Genomic DNA, 23,119 nt, shown 5'->3' on the forward strand with positions numbered 1-23,119 from the left:
GCTCATTCAGACGCTGTCAACATTTATGATATGAAATTAAACACAATATATGAGTGCACTACTTCTTCTTCATCAATATGAATGAACATGTGCAGTTACTTAACAGTGTTGATGTCTCCTGATAGCATAATGAGACCCAAACAGAGTAATTAGCAGCATGCCACTCTGCACAACTGCTTGATCCTCTCTGAAATCCAGATTAAGCACTCATCATACAGGCTCCGCGCAATTGTTGCCAAGTCTCTCAAGAGTGGCAAAGACCTCCTAGCAACATATTTGCCCAGCTACATGCACACATGGTTTTAGTTAGGGGTCTGCACCTATAAACAGTTGGCTATGGCAGCTTATTGGTCAGGAAGTGCAATGTCGACTACAAGTAAAGAAAAGCATGATCATCGGACGAATGATACGCAATCTAGCATCTTAGTTGTGTCAACTGACTTTCCTTGTTGGACTATGGAGGAAGACGCAGCGGTGGATATGATGTTTCAGAGAGTGGTCAATAAACGCTAAATGTCTCCAAACAGCTGAGCAGAGATTAGAGAGCAGAAGATCAGAGGAAGAGGGTAAAACAAGAAGCCTGGCTCGTAAAACCTACAGTCAGGTCAGTTATGCCACATCTATGAATGAGCTGTACCAAAGAATGTGTATGTTGACACACAAGTTGCTACTAGAATTAAGTGAATGATAAAAAAAAGAATGTCATAAAGCATTATCAAAGCAAAAAATAAAAATGCTTTGTCAATAAAAACACATCTACAGTCATCTAATGTCATTCACTTTAGAACTAAACCGCTTCACCACATCAACAGTTTATTTATCATAATTCAAGTTCGACCAATCAGCTTTCTTCTCTATCCAATATAGTGATGCACTACCACACCTAGTTGGAGTTAGAAATTAGTGTTTCCAGTACTGTGAATGCTTCTAACAGGAGGTGAGAAACAAGGGAGATCAGGAGGAGCATACAATGAAAGTTAGCTTTTACATGTCATATGTTTACAGTGCTCTTGACTTGTTTTTATATAATATATGATGACTTTTCAACATCACAACACTATTCTCTTATTTTAAAAGAGACAGGTTAATAAAAACAGCAGTTTAAAACTATATTAAAAAAATCTTTTTAGTCATTTAATCCGCGATATTTACTTTATGAATAAATGAGGAGAGGAAATCCAAGTCGACTTATACTCCCTCACGTACACAGTGAAAACAACCCTGAACAACAGTGACTATCACACCTCATGACAACAATGCTTGAGTAAATAGGTCAAATGTTGCAACCTGTGTCTTCCGCTTCTTAGCGTCTCGGAAGGAGTACAAGAAGAGAAAACTCATGACTACCACATCATGTCAGGTTATCTCAGGGTATGTAGTATTGTCTCAACAACAACAGCCCCAGTCTGTGATATGGGTCTTATCAGAGTCAAGCACAACTTCCACGAATCAGGAACATCTGATCTCTCATCTGTCAAACACCCTCAAGTGACACAAATATCCCCCACAAGAGTTTTTGTCTGCTACAATTCATTTCAAGAGAGGCACTGCTGAACCTCTGATATCCAGTTGTATGGCAAAATGATGAATTAGAATAGTGGTTTATTAGACAAAGAGCAAAAATACAGCTTATTATCGAGAGGAAAATTGGGTCAACTTATACGTGTAGTTTTAAACTCACTATCGCAGCTGCTTTTGTTGACTAAAAAGACGATCAAACCAAAGAAAGGTGGAATTAACTTGACTTCTACGCCTCGTACAGATGTATTACCACGGCTGGCAAATATGTTGTGATAAAACCTTTCCATCTCACACGAGTGTTTCGACGTTTAAACTCAATGGAAAAACTAGCCCAATGTAGGCTACAAAACATGTAGCGTCAGACACTTCTACTCCAGACAAAATGGCAATAACGTGAAAAGTCAAGCGGACTTTATTAAACAGGTTGAGTCAGAGGTGTGTTATCACGGTTTTCACTCTATTATTCGATAATTTGCTGCCTTTGCAAAGCTTTCCAACTCAAGCTAACAGAGCTAGCCGATAGCTGTGGACAAAAACTTGGTGAAAAGTTTTGTTGTCTCCATTTTCCTTCAAACTGAATCCCAACTCTCACAGACGAAGGAGGTTTTTTTGTATTTTATTTCAAAGCTCTAAAACAGCACTGGCTTACCTTCCCGTCGCCGCCGCTCCCCGGGCCGCCTTCTCCACCCGAGACCGCCGCCGGACCTCCGGTGGGCCGTGGAGCTGCGAGCGATGAAGCCGAGACTTGTCCAGCGACTCTCCGCCACACGAAGCGTCAGCGTCACCGAGGCCCCGAGCCTTGCGCGTCCTGGAAACAGCGTTTAGTAGAGTGAGACGGAGAAGCTCGGGCCTTTTTTTTGGTCACGGCCACGGGGGTATCTGTTTGACAGGTCCGCTTCTTCGGCCCCCCCTCCCCACTTTTCTCTTTTTCCTCACTTCCAGCACATACGAATCAAAATACTGTGACAGAATATGGCGGCTGCAGGAGCCAGCTGTTATCGCGAGAGGAAGACTTTGCTAAAGTTTCCAAAAGGTGCTGAGGAGGGAGGTGAGAGAACTAGAGCGTGTGCTGGAGATGACAGCACAATTCACCAGGTCTCATTCAGATCACGTTCGATCCGATTGCCTTTATTCTTCCTTGAGATTCTACTTTCAAAGTACAGAGTGGTGTTTCTCAACTTTTTTCTGTGGAATTTATGTTATTTTAATCACATTTACGGTCCTTATTCAAAGAGTTCTGTCATCTAAAGAGACTCAGATTTGAGTTCAACTAGCAGATTTTTTATTAACACTGTAATAACTAGATCAGCACTCACAGAGTGCAAACTTGCGCCAAGCAGCTGTAGTCCACCGCAATAGTTGGTTTTAAGTGTTGTAAGATGAATGTTTTACATGTGAAATCTAAAACAAATGTAAATAAATAAATGCGGGAATCGAACCCCTAACTTTTAATAACAGTGCGTCATGACAGAATCTCTGTACTGCAGAGGTGTAATGAATAAAAAATTCCAGATCCAGACGGTTATTTAATTAAATTCTGACCCAGCTTCACCTTTTCCTAACTCTTATGGGCCACATGGAATAACTTTGCGGGCCAGATTTGACCCCTGTGACACGTCATAAAGCACTTTGTCACTCAAAAATCTTAACATTTTCAAGTAAATATTGTACCATGAATGTGTGTGAGTTCCTGAGTGACTCCTCATTGACATGCCAGCAGTAGAGGAGATGATCCTCCTGCACTGCAGTGTTGGGTGGCAGGTCTATAAGGTGAGCGTCTAAATCTGGCCAGTGAAAACCAACCACGATGGCTTCCTTGTCAGAGGGCTGTAAACACACACACAGCTTGACCACAGTGGTCCTGACCAGTGTCAAGTGAGTTTCCCTCCCCTGTCAGCATTTTCTTCCCAGTTTTATAAGATTTTATAAGATATATATATATACATATCTGTAATAAAATGACTGTATTGTGGATGTAGACTAAAGTTAACACTGAACTTCAATATACAGATCAAACATTCATATATATGATATATATATAATTTAATATATCAATATATTAAATGTATTTAGATAACATTTTTTTTATTTTTTATAAGAATTTCAAGTACATTCAGAGTAGTGGAAACCCTGACCATTGTGTAGCAAAAACTATATATATTATATAAAATACAAAACACTATATATATATATATATATATATATATGAATGTTTGATCTGTATATTGAAGTTCAGAGTTAACTTTAGTCTACATCCACAATACGGTCATTTTATTACAGTAATCTTTGTTCATTTGTCACTAAATTGTATGGAATAGTCAGAGAACATCAGTAGTTGCTCTACATCTATTTTGGGCCTCTATTGTTTGACCCTTTTTTAACTTTCAAAGAGAAGCGACCGGAGAGGAATGATGTCATCAGGTATCATGACCTTAGTCTCAGCCTGGGGGTCATGTTTGTTAGTGAGGGGACAATGGAAGTTGGTGAGGGGAATCTTGGGACCGAGAGATCATTTACCAAAGAAGAAGGATACACTATAGTAACAACATAGTCCATCTCATCCCTCTGAGATGGAGAGAAGAGGAATGTAAGTTAGTTGAAGCAACAGGAGGAGAGACGAATGAAGATGCAGGGAGTATAGAAGGTGTAAACACGTCTGGGTCATTCAGAGAAATGGACCGAGATCGAATGAGGCGAAGAGGAGAGTGCGGACAGGGTGGCATGAGTGAAGAAGAAAGTGTGGGCCATTTAATTTCCTCACCAACCGTTGTGAAAGGGCCAAACCAAAAGACGGGAGGAAAGAAGACGTCTTTAATTTACTTCATAAAATCAGGCAAAAAATAGGAAAAATATTTGATAGATTACACCTCTCAATGTCTGTCCTTTTATCTTTATCGTTTTGAGAGCCGCATAAATTCAGGTAAAGGATTGTAGGAGAAGAGTCATAGATAGCAGGATTGTCATTGGGATTTGGGATTGACAAGGTAAGAGGTAAGATATGAGGGACACTTCAGGAAGATGGAGAGGAGAGACTGTGTTGGACTAAGAATCATAGAGCTGGAGAAGAAGAGAAAGACAACAAGGTGGTTCTTGGAGGTGGTAAAGGAGTAGAGGGAGGGCGTGGCTTGGAAGGATGATCATGTTCCGTTGACCTGCTATGGAAAGATGGTGATGGACAAAGGCAGAAGTAGAAAACAAAATCATATCAAACAGGAGCTCTAAGCAAATCTGAGACATGACAAGGTCTTTGAACAGCAAGAGAGGAACTGACTGAGAGGGAAACAAATGTCTTCTGCTCGACAGTTGTGCAGCTGGACTTTGTAAAGCTGAATTTGGAACACTGGTAGACCACAATGAAACGCATTACAAGAATCAGGTTTGTTGTGTCTCTGCAGAGGGGATTACAAGACTTTTCAGTTACTTTTTTACTAGTATTATTCCGACCCATCGCAGTTGATGTGAATGCGCTTTACCGTCGTCCAACTCATATTGGTCCGTGGACATGGATATACTGCACATGTCATGTCATTGTTAATTGGGGGTGTCATGGATCCTCATGGAGGGTTCCTGAGGTTGTTTTGGGACAGGATTCCAGGGGCAGTGCAGGATTACGTCCCAGCTAGAACCTCGCAGTCTCACACTTTTTCACTCTGACGGCTGAAACAGGTGCTTCATTTCAGTTTCTTTTACGACGTAATTGACGTGGCCGACTGCGTCTCCCGCGCCGGCTGCATGAACCCAGTCACTGAAAGAGAAAACATGTGGCCGCCGCCGTCACAGAAGAGAAGAAAAGAGACGGCACATTTGTCGGCCGGTACCGTGGAAGCATGTGTTGTCTCGAGTGTCGCCAGCACAGTGACTCACACGGACACAAGCTGTGGAGGCCCGTTATCTGCCGAGAGCTCTGACCCCTCCACTCTGAAGACAGAGGAGTGAAATCCCCTTCAGTGAGAGCGGAACACAGTGGAGCCTCTTCTTCCCTTCAAACACCATTCATGACTTCAACAATGACTTGATACACATTTCAGCTGAGCCAGTGGAGTCCATGTGTCAGGCCTGTGAGTCAGCACAACACTGGATGAGAATTTCCAACCTTGATCATCTGCGTTTATAGCGCGGGATACGAGCTCAGTCAGACAGGAGAGACTCAAAGCAGAAGCACCTCCTTTGGCTGGTGTGAAGGGCCCAAAGGGAGGAGTTAATGTTTCAGATGACCCAAGAACAGCCAGTTGAGATTTGAGGGGTGGTTGTGTCTGGGCTGCTGCCCCCACGACTCAGAGACTTCAAAAGAGAATATATTTTAGATATTTTCCTCATAAATAAAATAATTTTGCTCAGCATTGATTTCATATTTTATAGTATAATAATTCTTAAGTGGGCTTTATGAAGGATAGTTAAGTTAATAAAAAGATGTTTACTGAAATTAACAATAAAAAATATCCATATTTTAAATACATTTATCTATGTAGTTTATAATTTAAATATTTGTGCTGTATATCACTGAAATGTATTTATTTATTTGCACCTTTATTGTTATTTCTCAGCCACATCACACTGCTGACTTCAATAGAAAGAAACTCCCATTATCTTTTTTAATTTCACAGAATAAAACAGTTTTTTTTTTACTTTTATTAATGCAATTTGTTATTTTAAATATACATTTTTATATTAAAAGGGTTTTAAATGTTTTTTTGATACATTTCACAAAAAGGTAAAAAAAACTATTAACTGTATTCTGGATTTTCATGTTAATATCATGACAGTATATGTTACTTTTAATAGAAGTAACATCGGTACCATTTGTTTTTCCTAAATCTATGTAATGGAACATGCAACTTTAAAACCAGCACAATTATCGTATTGGGGAATGAAAGATTATGGGGATAATTTGGTCCAGAAAAGATCCAGGGGTGTTAGTCAGCCTTGTTGTGTTCCAGACGACAACAGCGGCGTGAGATAAATCAGACCTAAAAACCCGCTGCTGCTCTCTGCAGATCGACTTGTCGGCGAAACAAGGTCGGCCGCCCACATTTTTGGCATGGAAAGAGGCCTGCTTCTCACGGTCTGTGGACGGCCTGTCATGGGTCAGCAGATTAAACTCGTCTCCACTGGTGAGCTTCCTTCTGCCCGAGCGTCTCTGCTGTCCACTCACTGGTCGTTCCTACTTCAAGCCAAACAACAAACCGCTGAGGAGAACAGCCCGTCTCTCTCTCTCTCTCTCATAGCTGAAGGTGCTGGACATAACTCGGTGTGACAGTTGAGATCCCGCAGGGGGCTTGTAGACCCCCGACACCGTGTCTCCTCGAGGTGAATACGCTTCACCTCACATAACCTGAGAGCAAGTCACTTTTAAAGAGAGAGAGAAGCAGACTTCCGTCCCATGTGTGGCGTGATAAGATGCCTTCACCGATCATCTCATCTGAGATCAGCAGGTCGGTGAAGGTTCCAGACAGTCAGAGTGGGAGGGAGCAGATCAGAACACCGTCGCTCTGCTCCTGCTCTGAGGGCTGCAGGGTTTATTACTTGGAGGAAACTGGAAATGTCAAGGTCCATGGAGTGTAAATGGCCTAAAAAGCTTTTTCTGATGTTAAAAACTGAATCCTGCCTCATCTTTCAAATTTATATTCATTATATAATATTTTTTCTGATAAAACAAAACATAGTTTTGTTAATTTTATGATATAAAACACATTTTTTCATTGTATTTTTTTTACACATTATATATTTATTTTTTTTATCTTGAATGACAAGTTAGACTCTTATTAAAAGACATAAAAGTGGGAGAAAAATCTAAATAAAACCTAAAAAATAATGACTAATTCTAACAGTAATGAATGATGAAAAAGGTGTTTAACTGACAGTTAAGTTTGCCACATGAAAACTAGGGCTTAATTTGTCCATGTCTGATCTAAAACTGAAGATAATAATGAATGTGTGATTACAGCAGAGGTTATAGATCACAGAACCTAAAACCTTCCAAAAGAGTGTGGAGGCAAATTAGGACTCACACTGACTCTGTTATCACTAGCACGGAGCGTATTAAATCTCATATTTACGTTGAGAGTTTGGCTCCAGAGTGGGCCATTTCTCCACTCTGGATTGAGTTCTCACAGTTCAAAGCGCACACACACCCTGACTATCACACACTCCCAGACTCACTCCCCTTGACAGTGTGTAGGAGGAGAGCAGTGAGACATCCGTCTGACATCCCACCTCGGGCAGTGAGACAGCCAACAGACAGTTATGGTGGCTGGTACTGTGCTGAGCCTTGAAAACAACTCACACTCATCCACTCATGAACCCATTACTCAGCAGATTTTTGGCCTTGATTCATGGTGCTAGGCTCAAATGTTAGCTGTTTATACAATTACAGACATTACAGCAGTGAAAGCCAATGAATAAAACCATTAGTGCAGAAGTGAGCCTTTAGCACGCCAGTGCTAACAAGGAAAGCTAGCTATCAGTTACTGCTTCTTTTTTCTCGCTCGATGAACAAGTTAAAGTTATGAAAAGTGGGTCAATATTTCTGTTAAAGTTAGTAAATCTTCAGTAGAATGGTTCTCTATGACAGTCATGTCCGTGTCTTCAGCTAGCTGTCGCATCGCAACTGCCCACATTTGTGTTGTACTCCTTAAACATTAGTAAAAATACTGTTGAAAGCTACTTTCGATTTGTCTACGATGCAATTTAGGTCTTGAGGCGGGAAAGCTATTTCCAAATAATTGTCCTCCCGTGATGTCACGCAGTTTAAAAAAGGGAAATTTTGGTCTTTAAATTGGGGCGAAGAAGAGAGTGCAGGCAGGGTGGAGACAACTGAGAGGTGGCCAGTGGGGTAGAGTGAAAAGAGCAATTTAGAGGACAGTACTGCCAGCTGTCGTGATGTTTAGAGTCTCAAGAAGCAGATTGAGATGAGTCAAAGTTCGGAGAAAAATTTATGGAGTGCAAATAATTGTCCTCCCATGATGTCACGCAGTTTAAAAAAGGGGAATTTTGGTCTTTAAATTGGGGTGAAGAAGAGAGTGCAGGCAGGGTGGAGACGACTCAGAGATGCTCAGAGCGTATTAGCAAGAGTGGAAAGAGCACTTTAGAGGACAGTATCACAAGCTGTCGTGATGCTTAGAGTCTCAAGAAGCAGATTTAGATGAGTCAAAGTTTGGAGACAAATTTATGGAGGTCAGATGGTTTGAAGACGTGGAGCAGACGTGCTGGACTAAGCATGTTAGATCTACTGTATTTATCTTAACTCAGTGCGGCCTGTCATGCTATCGCTTCAAGTCACGTCACGTTTTTTAGGCAGCACGACTCTACATGAAGCTGCTGATACGGCGCCTTCATGTTATAGATGAAAACAGAACATTCCGAGCCTGGCGCGATCAGTCAGGCGGCAGTTGACTTCCGGCGCTCCAAGGTTGGGCAGTGTAAGACTGCGCCGCTTGTATCCCAGAAAGAATCGGGATCACGTACGTTCACAGAATCCCACTCCGCTCCCTGCAGGTCGTAAATTTAGTGAAGTGGCGGCAGCTACGCTGCAGGCTGAGTGGCTCATCCCGGGCCTGCGCCAGAACTAGCTGCAGTCTGTGCCAAGTCTCAGCTTGTCTGCGCTGGTTTCACTTGTCAAACCACCGGGCCGCGAGGAGAATGTGAGGATTATTCTTGACGCATCCTTTGGAATGTTGAGACGGCCACTCGCTTCCTGTTGAGCGTTGGCCTGACTCACTCGTCTGATAACCGTGTCTTCAGAATCATTGCACAATCATTTCATATTTGCTGACGTTCGTGATTCATGAGATCCTGTCAGTTTTACTGAGTGCAATAAAAGCGGGATGTTGTCAAGCAGGCACAAGTTGCCGTAGCTTGACTTTTATTCACTCCTTGTCCTGGTTCATACTGTCAGTATGGCTCTGGAAATGAATGTAACAAGGTCGTATAAAGCTTTACTGGCAGTAGACAAGAGGCCTTGTCGAGACCTCCTAACCCGACACTGAGACCAAGTCCAAGACCAAGACTTTGAGGGGCCGAGACCCAGGTCAGACCAAGACCAAGAAAGAGCCCAAACTGAAAAGACACAAGCATCTATTTCTTATTTATTTCTACAAAAGAAACAGTGTTCATATTAACAAAAAAAAAAAGAACTGAAATGCTTTATTTTTTAAATTTTATTCAGGACTGAATTTGGTCCCGGTTTTGCCCCACTCACTGGTCTATTATACCCTCGAGGTCTTGGTCTCAGGCTCAGGTTTGGTGATTTCTTCTTATTTTGTGTAAAATAAATGCCTTTTTTTCTTGTTTATAATCCGAATTGAAGTTTAAATAATTTACATACACTTATAATATATGATAGAAATGTTATCCTGAAATGATTTTCAAAAAAAGCAACTCATTAATACGTATTAAATATTGTCAATGAGTTTGCTGACAACAAACGTGAGATGATTAAAGGGTATATTTCTTCCACATTTAAAACAACATATTCCCATGATAATAAAAGATTACATTAAACAACAAGGACGTCCAACTCATATAAAAAAAAAAAAGTTGAGCAGAAACCTTAAACGTAGTGACGTACTCAAGACGGTTCTCAGCTCACGCATGCGTGGACGGAATTCACCGATGGCACGCTTGACGATGACGTTTCTTCTCCGTCAGACACTAGTAGCTATTTGGCGGCACCAAGTGGCTGATATCTGAAACAACACCCTTTTTAGTTATTGCGAAGTGAGACAAAAGCGATTTTAATCGAGGATATAAAATAAATATGCAGGACTTTTCCCCCTCATTTAACAGTCATTTGTACAGAAGGATCAGGACACGTTTTCTCAGAGCAGCTGAATAAATGTTTTAATTTTCCAGAGCTATCGCTGCTTATATGCTGTAATAGAAATGCTATGAAAGGACGAAACATTTAGGCCATGTGTATATTGAAAATCGACAAAAAAAAGTGATGCATGTGTGCATGCATACACACACACACACAACAGACGCTCCCACCTGCAAACAATCCTGCTGATACAGTGAATCAGATCCTTCAAAAAAGCTCAATTTCAACTGTGTAAAACCGCATTAGTAGTAAAACTTATCAATAAAAAAACAGCTTCTGTGGCCAGACTTCAGATCTGCAGGTGGAGCGTCTGTGAACTGTTTAGAGCAACGATAGTTGTTGAAAAAAGAGACAGGCACATGCAATACTATCAAAAATAGCAGAAATGTGAGGCCTGGAGGTGCAGAGACTTTCGTACAGGCGTGTTCTAGTATTACAGCGCGTGTCTTCCTGTACAATACACACATCTTCAACTATAAGTCCTGTAGCTGCAACTTTAGTGTCTAAAGCGAAACATATATAAAAAAATGAAAAACACCATTAAATATTTGAGCAAAAACAGTGCATCAAAAGTCAATACCTCGAGAAGAAATGTCATTTATCTACAGCATTTCAAAGAATACCGCTCCACTGACACAGCGAGAGAGAAAGGTGATAGTTTGCGGTGGTGACAGAATGAAATGACTCTGTATATACAAACATGTACACTGTGAATATATATATTTATGTATATAAGTATATTTTAGCTGCTAACTTCCACGTTGTGTAATAACAATATGCTACATAGTTATGGAACAAAGAGCCAAAAAGAAGGGCATTCGCACGGATAACACGTCTTAAAAAAGGCACCATCCACACAAATGAAAACGTGGATCATTTGCATTCATGTGAGAGAATCACGCTGTGAGTGCTAGAAGACAAAATGGAGGAGGTGTGAAGACATTCCGCACACCAGCAGAGATATCATCCAGATCGTGTCTGACTGAGGTCCCTTTCTATAGTTAAGGCAGAGGACTGATGGAGGGAGATAATAAATATGATTGTATATGCATTTCTATACAATGAAGAGTGCATTTTTCAAATGCTGAAAGTGTAAATACAGAGGGGGTGACAACAGAAGGATTCTGTCAGACAGAAGCTCTGCAGTCTGGAATGGACTTGCATAGCATCCTTGTTAATACTCAGATTTTGAAATAATATTATGGGCTGCATACTGGTGTTGGAGAGAAGCTGCTGGTTTTACTCTCAGAATACAGTTGAATCAGAAAATAGACTTGAGAGCTTATTACTGTTTTTAAATGTACCTCAAAACTGTCATTTGTTTCTGGGCACCTGACTCCAATCGAGGAATCTGAGAGGAAATGACCGCTAGCTGTCATCCAGTGACCTTGTCTTTATGGTCATGACAACAGGGTGGGGACCAAGAGACAGAAGACACAGAGAAGGGCTTGGCTGAAACAGCTCAACAACATACATGAGGAACTCCAAAATCACTGCAACCAAACTTGAATAACCCAATGGTCCAGAGAAGCTCTCAAGTTCGATAAACTAGCTTTTTGAGAAACTAAAAAAAGAACAGAAAGCAACCTCAGACCCAAAAAATAATTAGCGTTTTTTGACACTTTAAATGATTATCATTTGATTCACCTGTGCATAAGAAACCATTAGTGACTGTAATGCATAGAAAAACATTAACTATTTTTAAGCTTATTTACCATGGAAAACAGCGCAAAAGAGGCCGCACTTGTCCAAACCATCATTGAAAGCATGTAGTAACCATAGTCATTAATCGAATATTGAGAAGTGAATGAAATAACGTGGTGTCACATGACCCGAAATTGAGACGACTTCAATGACAACTTATTTCACGATGCTGTGGTTCCTCTGCTAAGTTCGATGATCATTTTGACCAGTCATTTCTGAGATACAGGCTGGTCGAGCCATGTTTTGAAATGCATCAGTCATCGGAAACATTATCACCACCTGCTCTATAGTCTCTCACACTGGTTCCCAAAACTGCAGCTTGTTTGGAGTAAAGACAAAGTAGGAACACATGTTTGCCATAAGGACTGGGTACTGACCACTGCAGACCAGGCATGAGCTGAACTTTGGCAGGAAATGTATCAATGCATTTTCACTGCTGATTCCTGATATGAGGTCGAGGTATGAGCCCATACCAGCTACTCGGGGCAAGAGGCATTCACTTGGATAATTTCCAGTCATCAATTACCCTATGACTGTAAGTGACTGTGGGAGGAAACAATTGCACCAAGTAGACCTACACCAGTAGTTTGGCATGTGGAAGAAACCTTTTCGCCGCGAGGCTAGCCTCGACATTAGCCCAGCATTGTGTAGCAACGATGTAACACAACATTAAGCAGGTGGTCATAATGTTAGTGAACAGTCTTTCTGTTCCATCTGTGAGGAAATAAAACCATGAATTGATCTAATAACACACACACTGTAACAGCACATTACTGTTATTACTATGTAATGATGCGTCACAATCGCAACACCCCACTTGAATAATGTGTGGTGAAACCAATATCATCTCGACCTGTGTGTGTGATAACTACGATGGCATGCATCTCAGAAAAATGATTATTATACTCACAGATTATTAAATGATGCATGAAACTCAAAAAAACAACAACAATGAATCAGGTTTACCGTCTGAAAGCTGGAAGGAGTGGAGCGCAGGCAGTGTCAGAGTCCCCTGCACCCGCTGGGTTCCTGTTCGTGGAGCCATCAGTGCAGTTCTAGTGACATGCTTGAAAACATACACATGCACACACGTGTGTATAGAAAAGAAAAAACCCCAAACAATGCAATCTGACATCAGGCAGCGCCACCGTTAGCTGCCATGTACGTTAATGCGCACGTTTGCGTTCAGAAACCTCTCAGTCATCACGAGAAGCATCCGCCGGCGACTCCTTCACAAGGAAACGTCAGAGCTGCCGACTCCTGACAAACTGTCGGAGGAACAGATTGGTAAAAAGTCAATTCTCATTTCTGCCTTCCAAATGCAAAGTCTCAGATAAACTGGATATAGAAACTGTACGACAAGAAGATTCAATGTTTCCCTGCAGTTTCCTCAGCGGAAGTGCTGATTCTGTAACTTGGATTGTGAGACTGACGGTGAGAGTTTCTTCTCCAAGGAAATGATAAAGGGCTGTTCCTCCTCATACGGTCGCGTCTATGTGTCATATTTACAGTGACATCAACTATCCAGGTGAAAACTAGAGTGGAATAGAAAAAAAGGTGCTATATATATTTATATATATATATAAATATGTGTGTTCATATATAGAGAGCTGCAATGATTCCTGCCTAAGTGCCGGAGCTTGTCCGCATTTATCTTACATTAAAGTTCGTCACCAGCCTGAGGAGGCAAGTTTTTTGGTTCCTATGTTTGTTCATGAACGTGGATGAGGCGAAAACGAAGAGCTGGAATGACGAGCGATGAAGAGACTCCTCTGCTGGTTCCTGCCTCAGTAGCGGTGACCCTGGTGGGAATACTGGGAGCTCTGTTGGGAGGACGACGTGTATCCCATGGTGCTCTGGGGTTGAGTGGAACCTTGGACGTTGCTTTGGTAACCAAGGCGGGAGCTGGAGTGCTGAAGAGGAATCATAACATCGATTCACATGTAAATACATTTTCCTTTGGATGGGGAACACATACTAAGTATATATATTTGGGGTGGGATTCAATAAAAAAAAATCTAGTTAGTAAGATAGTTTGTGATTAATTAATCTCAATTAATCGCAGTTTAATGGTATAAGAATATTTGCCACTTCACTTTTCAATTTGAATGAATTTGGTATATTACTGAATCAAATGACGGACCCTACATACATTTAAACAGCAAAATGTTGTTTATTATGCATCAGTTTGACAATAGCACAATAAATCGGGATGGTGGCTATATTCAAGTTTTTATATGACATTATTAAAACTAAAGCTTTTTTAATGTCTTGAAAATATTTGTATAAGAATTTCAGTTTTATAAGAATTTCAAGAACATTCAGAGTAGTGGAAACCTTGGCCATTGTGCAGTGAAAAACCTCCCAGAACCAAAGCAAACAGATGCTTTTGTTTGCTTTTGTTCAGGGATTCCTCCATGTTTGTTGTTGTTGTTATCATCCTAGCTGCCACGTGTCTTGTGCATCAGTGGGATCAGTGGACCAGGAACTGCTGCACTGACAAAGGTTCCCTGCTGTCTGGAGAGCATATATATATATATATATATATATATATATATATATATATATATATATATATGCTCTGTAATATCAAGTGTAACAAATAAAAATTAAATTGATAAACACCAGCGATGGCAACATTTACCGGTCTAACATCGCACATCACGTCCTTGAAATATAATTCTATGATCCCACGCCACTAGATGTCAGTATTTCCGCTTGATCCAGAAACGTCCGACGGAAGTGAACGCATTTTAAGAGCAAGCTATTTTTGTTTTCTAACTATTTTTGTTTGCCTACATTTTCTGACAGAAGCTAGTTAGTGCCAGTGAGCATTTACAGAATGGGGCAAACACTGAAATAAGTTAATGTCTCCTGTGTCGTTTTCCAAAAATGAGCTGTCGGTCAAACACCTAGCAATTTGCAAACTGACTCCAAACCTCATGCCACTTCTCTTAGAAGGAGAAACGACCATTGATGGGGGTAGAGTCGGGTGCTGCGGTGCTCATCTCACAGGCAGACGCTGCTATTTATATCTCTCCGTGCAGCATCCTGGCACCAGGTTAGGGTTGCCACACACCACACTCTAGCTGTGGGCCTCGCCTTTATCACTGAGCTCACACGCCTGACTGTATTCAGTTACACTTGCTCAACCGGTCAGGAATATCCTGCCTGATAACATTCCAGTAGCAGATACGAGCGGCGCCACTAAAGAGGAAACATTTTACTATCATTTCCCTGGCATGTGCATGTTGGAATCAGAGTGTCGCCAAGTCATCGGAACCACCAGGAGGTGTGACTGAAGGTTGCCTCTGGATATTAATATTACTGAGAAAAATGCAAATGTAAATGAAGCAACTCTCTCTCACTATAAGTTTTTATTTCCCTGAACTCCAGCAGTACATATTTGAAATGATATACTTTGTGTCGTGACTATTTTGTGGCCCTTAAAAATTTGCATGGTCTATGTAAATTGATAACCTATAATTATATGTTACAGAATGAAACTGATTCCTTTTTGTGATTTTATAATTTCATGAGCCGTACATTTATGCTGTAATTATTTCTACTTTAAAATTCGGACTTGTATTTTCCACTAATATTGCACTCATTAAGTCATTATTTTCATATATATATATATACATATATATATATATATATATATATTTATATATATATTCTTCTTAAGTCACACATTGCCCTTATTTGGAAATGGAAATGACTTTGTTGGTGTTCAAAGGTGCAACATCTGACGAACTCTGACAGTCTCAGGGTTTTTAGTGAACTCTTGATACCACAGGGGGTCATACACCGACCTGGTACTCGGACTGAAGAACCCCAGTGCCCGAGGAGGTGCCGGAAGGCCCGATCCGAGGTTTCTTGTTGGGCGGCCCCTGGTCTTGGCCGTGCTGCAGCCCGCCTCCCGTGTTGGCCCCTGAGGCTCCGGTGCCGTTGGTCTGCGCCGAACTCTGCTGGGATTGGCCCTGTTGGCCCGTGTTCTGCTGCTGGTTCTGGGCCTGAGTCTGCCCCGTTGTCTGCTGGTGCTGTTGTGTTTGGTTCTGGAAAATGTTTAAAACGATTTAATGACTGGACCTTTGTCTATTTTTACCCGTGCGTTTCCTCTTGAGTTATTTATTTGTGACCTAATTTACCACCGACGGGACAATGAAAGTGATTGGACTCGGGTATTATTTTAGGAAATGAAAAAAAGCAGATGAATTGAAGCTCTGTCTTGTTCACGGCTGCCTCTACAAGCGTGTTCAAATGATTGGTCTGCACATTGGCTACACAAATCAACCAAACATTTCCTGTCGATGGACTCCGCCAATTTTTCTAAATCTATTTGTTCTGAGATTAAAGGGCCCCGAGCTGCAGTTGCCCTCTCGTAGGGGGGACACTCAGACCAGGTGTTTTTTTGGACGGCGGCAGTGGCAGATTCTCAGAAGACAAGAGATATGATCCTTCCAACTGTGCTGTAACTTCCTCTCATCCGAAAAAGGACACAGAAACTTCATCAATAGTGATTTTATAAAGCAGCTAATGAAATCCTGAATCAGATTTGCCCTCTTCCTCAGCATTTGCCATTGTCCAACATTTCCTTCTGTTATCAATTTGGCTTCTTCACTGGAAATAACAACCGAGGAAAACAGAAATATCTGAATTCTAGACGTGTTTTCAACACGTCATGGAAGCCACCGGTGAGTGTTCTCGAGGGGAGCTTCTCGGCTGCTTCTTACTCACTAGTTCGCTGTAAACCCCCCGTTTAAAATAAGAATTGAATGGCCGGTAAAGCAGCTGTTTAAATACGCAAACACAACTGGATCAATTATCTGTCATTTTCATTGACTTTTCTTGTCTTTCCAGGTTTCCAACGAATTCACCGGTCTTTCATTTGACTTTGTTCAGTCGCGCTGCACCCCATCGCCTTCAATATCACCGTTATACAACATTTTACTTGGCTTTCTCAGACCTTAATTGTCTAAAGTTCAACAGAGAAGAATGTGAATGTGTCACTTCTCGTGAGAAATGCATTTTGAAATCTGAGGGAAATATGAGAGTGAGCCAGTGTCTGCAGGTGAGAACTCCCTGAGCAAACATGACTCATCCGGCCCTCCCAGTTTGAACACCTGGAATCCATTGTAGTTGCAGTCAGCCTCTTTTAGAACATTAAGATCGATATTTACAAAAATAGAAGAAGCATTTGTGAATGATTTTTGCACATGCAGTTGTGATCACATGACTGTCATTGTGTTGCTGCAGTGCTCACTCCACCAATCCCTGCTTTGTTTTTAGGGAAGTGATAAAGACCACATGTCATGACATACTACAACATTACTACTACTACCACAACAACCACTACCACTATTACTACTCGGGATGCACCGAACATTCGGTGACCCAATATATTCAGCCAAATAGTGTAACAGCGTAATATATATATATATATATACCATAATGAAAAATCAAACACCCGACTGCAAATGGTGAATAGTAATTACCTTTTCTGTCTTTTCCTCAGGCTCATCTTCATTGAGAAACTCCCGTTTTGGGTAGGGGATCTGGCATCCGGCAAACACACTACAAGGCAAAAACAAAGGGAAAAATCACCACAAAGACAATCTGTTTAATTGGAGTGCAGCCCGCCCACTCATTTGAAAGACGCACAGGAAGTCAGCGAGGAGACAGGCAGCAGACGGTAGCTCCACATTAATATTATTAGCTTTAACACTGACACACTGGGATCAATGATAGACTTCAACCGAGGTGGGAATGGCTCACTCGGTGGTAGGCAGCGGGTCCTCAAGAAAGTAGGGGTCCTGCAGCGCTTGCTCTGATGTGATTCTCTTGGTGGGGTCCATGGTGAGGAGCTTCTGGAGCTGGGAGTCAACGGAAGCACTGATTAATTCAATTTATTTATCTTTACTAACAGGCTCCCACTTGCTTGTTTACCGACCAGCAGAAAAACTTTGCTGTCTGGTTTGACTTTGTGCTTCTCCATGTACTTTATTAAGCTGCTGTTTGCATACCTGCCAGAGGGAATACAAAATTCATGTATTCAGCTCAGCATTTATGTGACATGACCCTGCAATAACTCACGTTGTCCTCCTGAAGTCTTTCTGCAGCGTGGGATACTCTGGCATCTTCCGAATGTCTTCCCAGTCCTTATCTGAATAAAAGAAAACATGGATGGACCACTGTTTTGACGTTTCTCAGGATAACTCAGTGACCCAAACTGGAATGCAGATTTCATGCTAACATGAAGTGTGAGCCACGTAGTTTGAGGTCTTGAGTGATGAAGAGGTCCTCATTAAGATGAAGATGCTTTTAAATCACACGCTCATAATCAGCATGCGAGCGCACAGACCTGCGGGGAATCCCATGACGCTGAATATCCGGTCCAGCTGGTCGTGGTGGAAGGGGTTACTGGTCTTGATGTCTTCTTGGCGGCAGTGAAAGATGGGCTCCGATGTTAGCAGCTCTGCAAAAATGCAGCCAATGGCCCAAATATCTGGTCGACACAAACACAGAGGCACCGCTCAGTCTGCGGGTTCCACCATAAACAGCACAGATGACAGTCGTGGAAGAGCGTCCACTTACAATTACTGTCTAGTGATAATGACATGTCAGTGCAAAGTCAACCAATAGCTAAACAAAATTAACTCCCCTTTTTTTAAAGCCTAATTTCTATTTAGAGTGCAGAATTTTTTTGGAATGACTTCTTGTCCCACTCATTTCCCTTTTTTCAGAGTGGCATTAGTAAATTTGGCAAACATATTCACTGTTAAAAAATAATCACTAGCGCATTCACTTTAATATTGTGGTGTTTAGAGTGACCTTCAGTGACTATTTCAGGGTAAAATATAGTCAGGTAAAACAAGATGCTAATCACGATTTCACTATGACTCATTACTGGCTAATATGCTGCTAATACACAGATGAATAATTCATGTTTTATGCTAATATAGCATCCCTTTATTTATTTCTGTATGTTAGCAAACCTAACCTCTTCAAAAATGACCTTTTGTCAGCAGTGAATTTAGTTTTATTTCTCCATGCTATCTAGGATAAGAGTCTGGAGCAGAACAAAACCGTAGTAATATCATTATCTATACTACTACTTACATAAACATGCCACATTTTTAATGGGTCAAAAAATATCATGGCGCTGAAAGGCAAAAATGTAAACTCAGACGCCTCTGTGTCTGTTCTCCACTCACCGATAGCTTTCGTGTAATGTCGCGCCCCCAGCAGCAGCTCAGGAGCTCTGTACCAGAAGGTCACCACCACCGGGTCAAGGTCCGCCAGCGGCTTTAATGGAGAGTTGAAAAGCCTGGCGAAACCCATGTCGGCTGCCGGAGAGAAGAATGATACAAACAAGATGCGTATTGGACATCATTTCCTTGATCCCTACTCATATTCCAATAACAGTCACCGATAACGTTTGTTTCACTTCAGTGAGCAGGAGGTCTTTGGTTTGGGTGTCATGTGTGAAGAAGGCATTTCAAACAGGGCAGGATTAGAATTGTTGCTGCAGTGTCATGGAGATATACAGGTGATGGATGGACCGAAGAAGATCACGGACATTCAGCTAAGGTGCACTTTGTGACTGTTGTAGCCGAATACATCAATTTCTGGGTGTTCTGAAAATGTGTTTTTTTTTCATGAATGAATGAAGGCAAACCCTTTATTTTGTTTTATCAAATACAGTTCGTATTTTCCATCTGTTTCCAGATGATATTATAAAAATAAATCCATAATCTGAAGCTGATCATGAAGTGATAAACAGCTCCAGCCAGGGTCACAAGGTGCAGTTCCCGTGAGCGCTAACAATAATGACAGCACTACAACTGTGTTTAAAAATAAAGTCCAGCAGAGCAGCGTTGCCCTCCAGAAGACCTTCAGGCCAGCTGGCTTACGTAATAGTGCTGATGTGAGCCCCCCACAGTGTGTGACAGACCAGGTTAAACACTGTGCCAGCAGCGGTCGAGCAGGTCAAAGAGCCTAATCGAGCTTTTTAGGCATTAGTGGTGCTGTCATGTGCTATTTGAAAAAGTTACCTATTTTAACTCTTCCTCTCTCTGGTCCTTCGCCCATCACCAAGATGTTGGCCGGCTTCTGAGGATGAAAGTAGAAAAAACAGTGAGCAAAATCGGAAAACTTATTGTATCTACATGGGGGCGGGGTCTGCCCCGGGGTCTCCTCCCAAGTTGGACATGCTTCCAGGAGATCCCCCTAAAAAAGGTGTCACCTCCACTATTAATGTGGATTAGTGACCTCCCTTTATATCACTTTTTCGCCCTTGCATTCATATATTCTCCACCTCTCTAGCTTCTCTCGCTTACTCTCAGAGCAAATGACTATATCATCCGCAAACATAATGATCCATCGAGACTCCTCACTAACCTCATCCATCACTCTGTCTTTACCACAGTCCGACAGCACACCTCACCTTCTTCTCAGACGTTCCTGGCTTCATCACACATCACCACAGGTCTTCGATAATATAGCGGTTTAGAAGGAAGAATCAAAAGTAGAATCAATATTCCCTGAGCTGATAAATCATCTAGTCTTTCTTTGTTAAGTTTCATAGTTTATTTACCGCCAAAATAAAAAAACAATGGTGGAAGTTCTATTTAATTAATTCTTTCAAACAACACCAAGGGGAAAAAAAAGATGAATTGCCTGTGGATAATTCCAATGTGGACACAGTTCAAAATCAAAACTTGATGAAAGATTGATAACGGAAAAGGGAATGTCACATGATGATGTTGACATTTTCCGGTGTGGCAGAATGGAGAATCGGTTGCCATTCAAATGTTCCATGTCTCTGCAAATGTGAACCCTTGCTCTCGGCGGACACTGATCCAACAGACAAACACATCTTGTTGCCATGGAAACAGCACCAGAGAGATCTGCTCTTCTTTCACACCCACAACACCCCACATTTACAGCGAGCAACTCACTTAGAATTTGCATCTAAAAAGGCCTCATGGTCCACAAAGTGTTGTGAAATATTATTATTAACTGAACATAGCTATCCAACCCAGGCATGACCAAAGCTCACAGCCTGTGGTCCATTTTCAGCCTCCAATAGGATTTCAAATGACCTGCAGCCCATGTTGCATCAGCTGTCGCTCTCAGGCAGCATCGACCAGAGAACATTAAACACACAAAAATGTGTAAATAAAAAAGCATTTCTTCTGCTCCCATCAGTCAAATGAGATGTTGATAGGTGCAGATTCCAAACAGCCATGGGCTATAAACTTAAAAGTAAAAGTCTAACAGTGATGAAGATGTTTAGTCACATATATATACAACCAATTTATTAGAAAAGTACGAAGAAGTAATTTGTAATGACAACTCAGTGAACTCACTGTTTATCTAAGTGGCACCCCTGCGAGAGGAGAAAAAAAAAGATCACCCATTAACAAAGTCACACTTGAGACAGTCTCTCTATATGTATACATATTTAAAGCACTTGCAGGCCACATAAAACGACTAGGCAGCCCAGAATTGGCCCACAGGCCATGAGTTTAATGCGGCATAATAAGTATTTTATGAAGAATTAAACAAGTTGCAGTCTAATTCAAATTAAACATTGTATAGAAACCCTCCAAGCAAGGTTCTGAAAACAGGAAGCCATTCCACAATGTGACGGAAAAGTGCCCTTTTGGCACAGTTGCGATTACGTTGGACCGAAGCCAAATTTTCAACTCTACAATTGAATTCAGGTCGTAGGTGCGGGGTGAAGAGATCTTTACATGTAGCCCAGACTTCATTCTCCCCAATAACCATGTGTTGAAATATAGTTCTGAAACAAATCCACAGCCTCCATCCACATTCATGAGTCTTCTGCTGCAGTTATTCTATGCTATTATTACATTTAAATCTAACACCATAGTACCATCTTGTTCCCCAACTCTATTCAGGTTCCATAGTTAGCAGATGCACTTCATAATCAATTCAGTTTTGCTCACTTGGTTTATTGATTTCAAGTTGCCAGGTTGAAAATCAAAAATTCTCAAGATTTTTTCAATAAAATAAGACAGTGTGGTATGTTTTCAAAAATGGACGGGCAGTGAGAGTCAAACCCCAACCCTAACTCAGTCGACCTCAGAGCAAGCTACTCAAAATAATAGGTGAGAGGTCAGCGATCGAGCGAGATCATTGTTTAGTGCCAGCAGTGGTGTGCTTCTACCAGGTTTGCATGTAACAACACCGCAGTCATTGATCACCTTCAGGACTCCCCCCCCACAGACCCGATCATTAGTTCAGTCCAGGGGTCTGCAGCGCTGCTGGATCAGCATCTTGACTCAGCTCGCCATGCAAGGCAATGAGCCTGTTACATAACTCAGAGGGGGCGTAGGGCTGGGTGGGGGTGGTGTCGGTTGGTGGGACAGGGAGAAGTACAAGAATGGTCGGACACGTGGGGGATGGGCGCTGTGCTGTGGCGCAATGCAAAGAGCATATGGGCTGTCAGGAGCTCTGCGGATAGCATGCAACACACCAGCACAATATTATGCAACAACCTTGGGTTCCAGGAACACCTCTCCCCGCTACCGACAGCAGGAGCGAGACCTTGTCTTTGCCCCCCTGAACACCGAAAAAAAAAAAAAAAAGACACGACCAGCATTAGTGTGTGAAAAAACCTGGCATGTTTGTCTTAGTCAACAACAATACGGTCACCTGGATGAGATTAGCATGCATGGGAAAACAGGGAAACAATAGCACTACAGTCCTCCAACATAGACCACTCACAACATTTCAGAAATAGGACATCAAAACACATGTTGAAGACGTGTAAAATTATTAGTAATTACAGTCGACTCACAATGAGCTGTGGGAGTCGAGGCTGTGGTGAATTGGTCGGGAATCAAACCCAGAACTATCAAGTTCCAAGTCCAAAACCTACTATGAAATCACCATGGTTATTAATAGTCGAACACTACACGTGGAAGTGGAGTATATCAAGTAGTGATTCTGTGAACTTTACTTCCTTGAAGTGGTTTCTAATGGTCTCAGAAATACGTTATTTTTAGTGAGGGGAGATGAATGAGGGGGTTTGGTTTACCAAAA

At 41.6% G+C, this 23,119-nt stretch overlaps 2 protein-coding genes across 5 annotated transcripts in view; both read right to left on the reverse strand.

The window, feature by feature from the left end:
- Nucleotides 1-2,573, reverse strand: part of tab2 (TGF-beta activated kinase 1 (MAP3K7) binding protein 2) — a 30,320-nt gene extending 27,747 nt beyond the window's left edge. For all 3 annotated transcript variants that reach the window (XM_053881713.1, XM_053881711.1, XM_053881712.1), the window contains exon 1: nucleotides 2,171-2,573. The gene's annotated coding sequence lies outside the window, so the exon portion shown is untranslated. The remainder of the gene's footprint in view (nucleotides 1-2,170) is intronic.
- Nucleotides 2,574-9,814: 7,241 nt separating this feature from the next.
- The window catches only part of cdk19 (cyclin-dependent kinase 19), a 28,531-nt gene continuing 15,226 nt past the window's right edge, over nucleotides 9,815-23,119 (reverse strand). The window contains exons 5-13 of one of the 2 annotated variants that reach the window (XM_053881716.1): nucleotides 20,101-20,158; nucleotides 19,261-19,392; nucleotides 18,408-18,551; nucleotides 18,140-18,209; nucleotides 17,997-18,069; nucleotides 17,822-17,919; nucleotides 17,542-17,620; nucleotides 15,859-16,101; nucleotides 9,815-13,956 (exon numbers count right to left, since the gene is read on the reverse strand). In XM_053881716.1, the coding sequence (XP_053737691.1) occupies nucleotides 13,831-13,956; nucleotides 15,859-16,101; nucleotides 17,542-17,620; nucleotides 17,822-17,919; nucleotides 17,997-18,069; nucleotides 18,140-18,209; nucleotides 18,408-18,551; nucleotides 19,261-19,392; nucleotides 20,101-20,158 (1,023 nt within the window). In that variant the 3' untranslated portion in view covers nucleotides 9,815-13,830. The remainder of the gene's footprint in view (nucleotides 13,957-15,858; nucleotides 16,102-17,541; nucleotides 17,621-17,821; nucleotides 17,920-17,996; nucleotides 18,070-18,139; nucleotides 18,210-18,407; nucleotides 18,552-19,260; nucleotides 19,393-20,100; nucleotides 20,159-23,119) is intronic. The other variant, XM_053881715.1, reaches the window with a different exon arrangement.

Source organism: Synchiropus splendidus, chromosome 12 (assembly GCF_027744825.2).
Source record: "Synchiropus splendidus isolate RoL2022-P1 chromosome 12, RoL_Sspl_1.0, whole genome shotgun sequence".
NCBI classification, from domain to species: Eukaryota; Metazoa; Chordata; class Actinopteri; order Syngnathiformes; family Callionymidae; genus Synchiropus; species Synchiropus splendidus.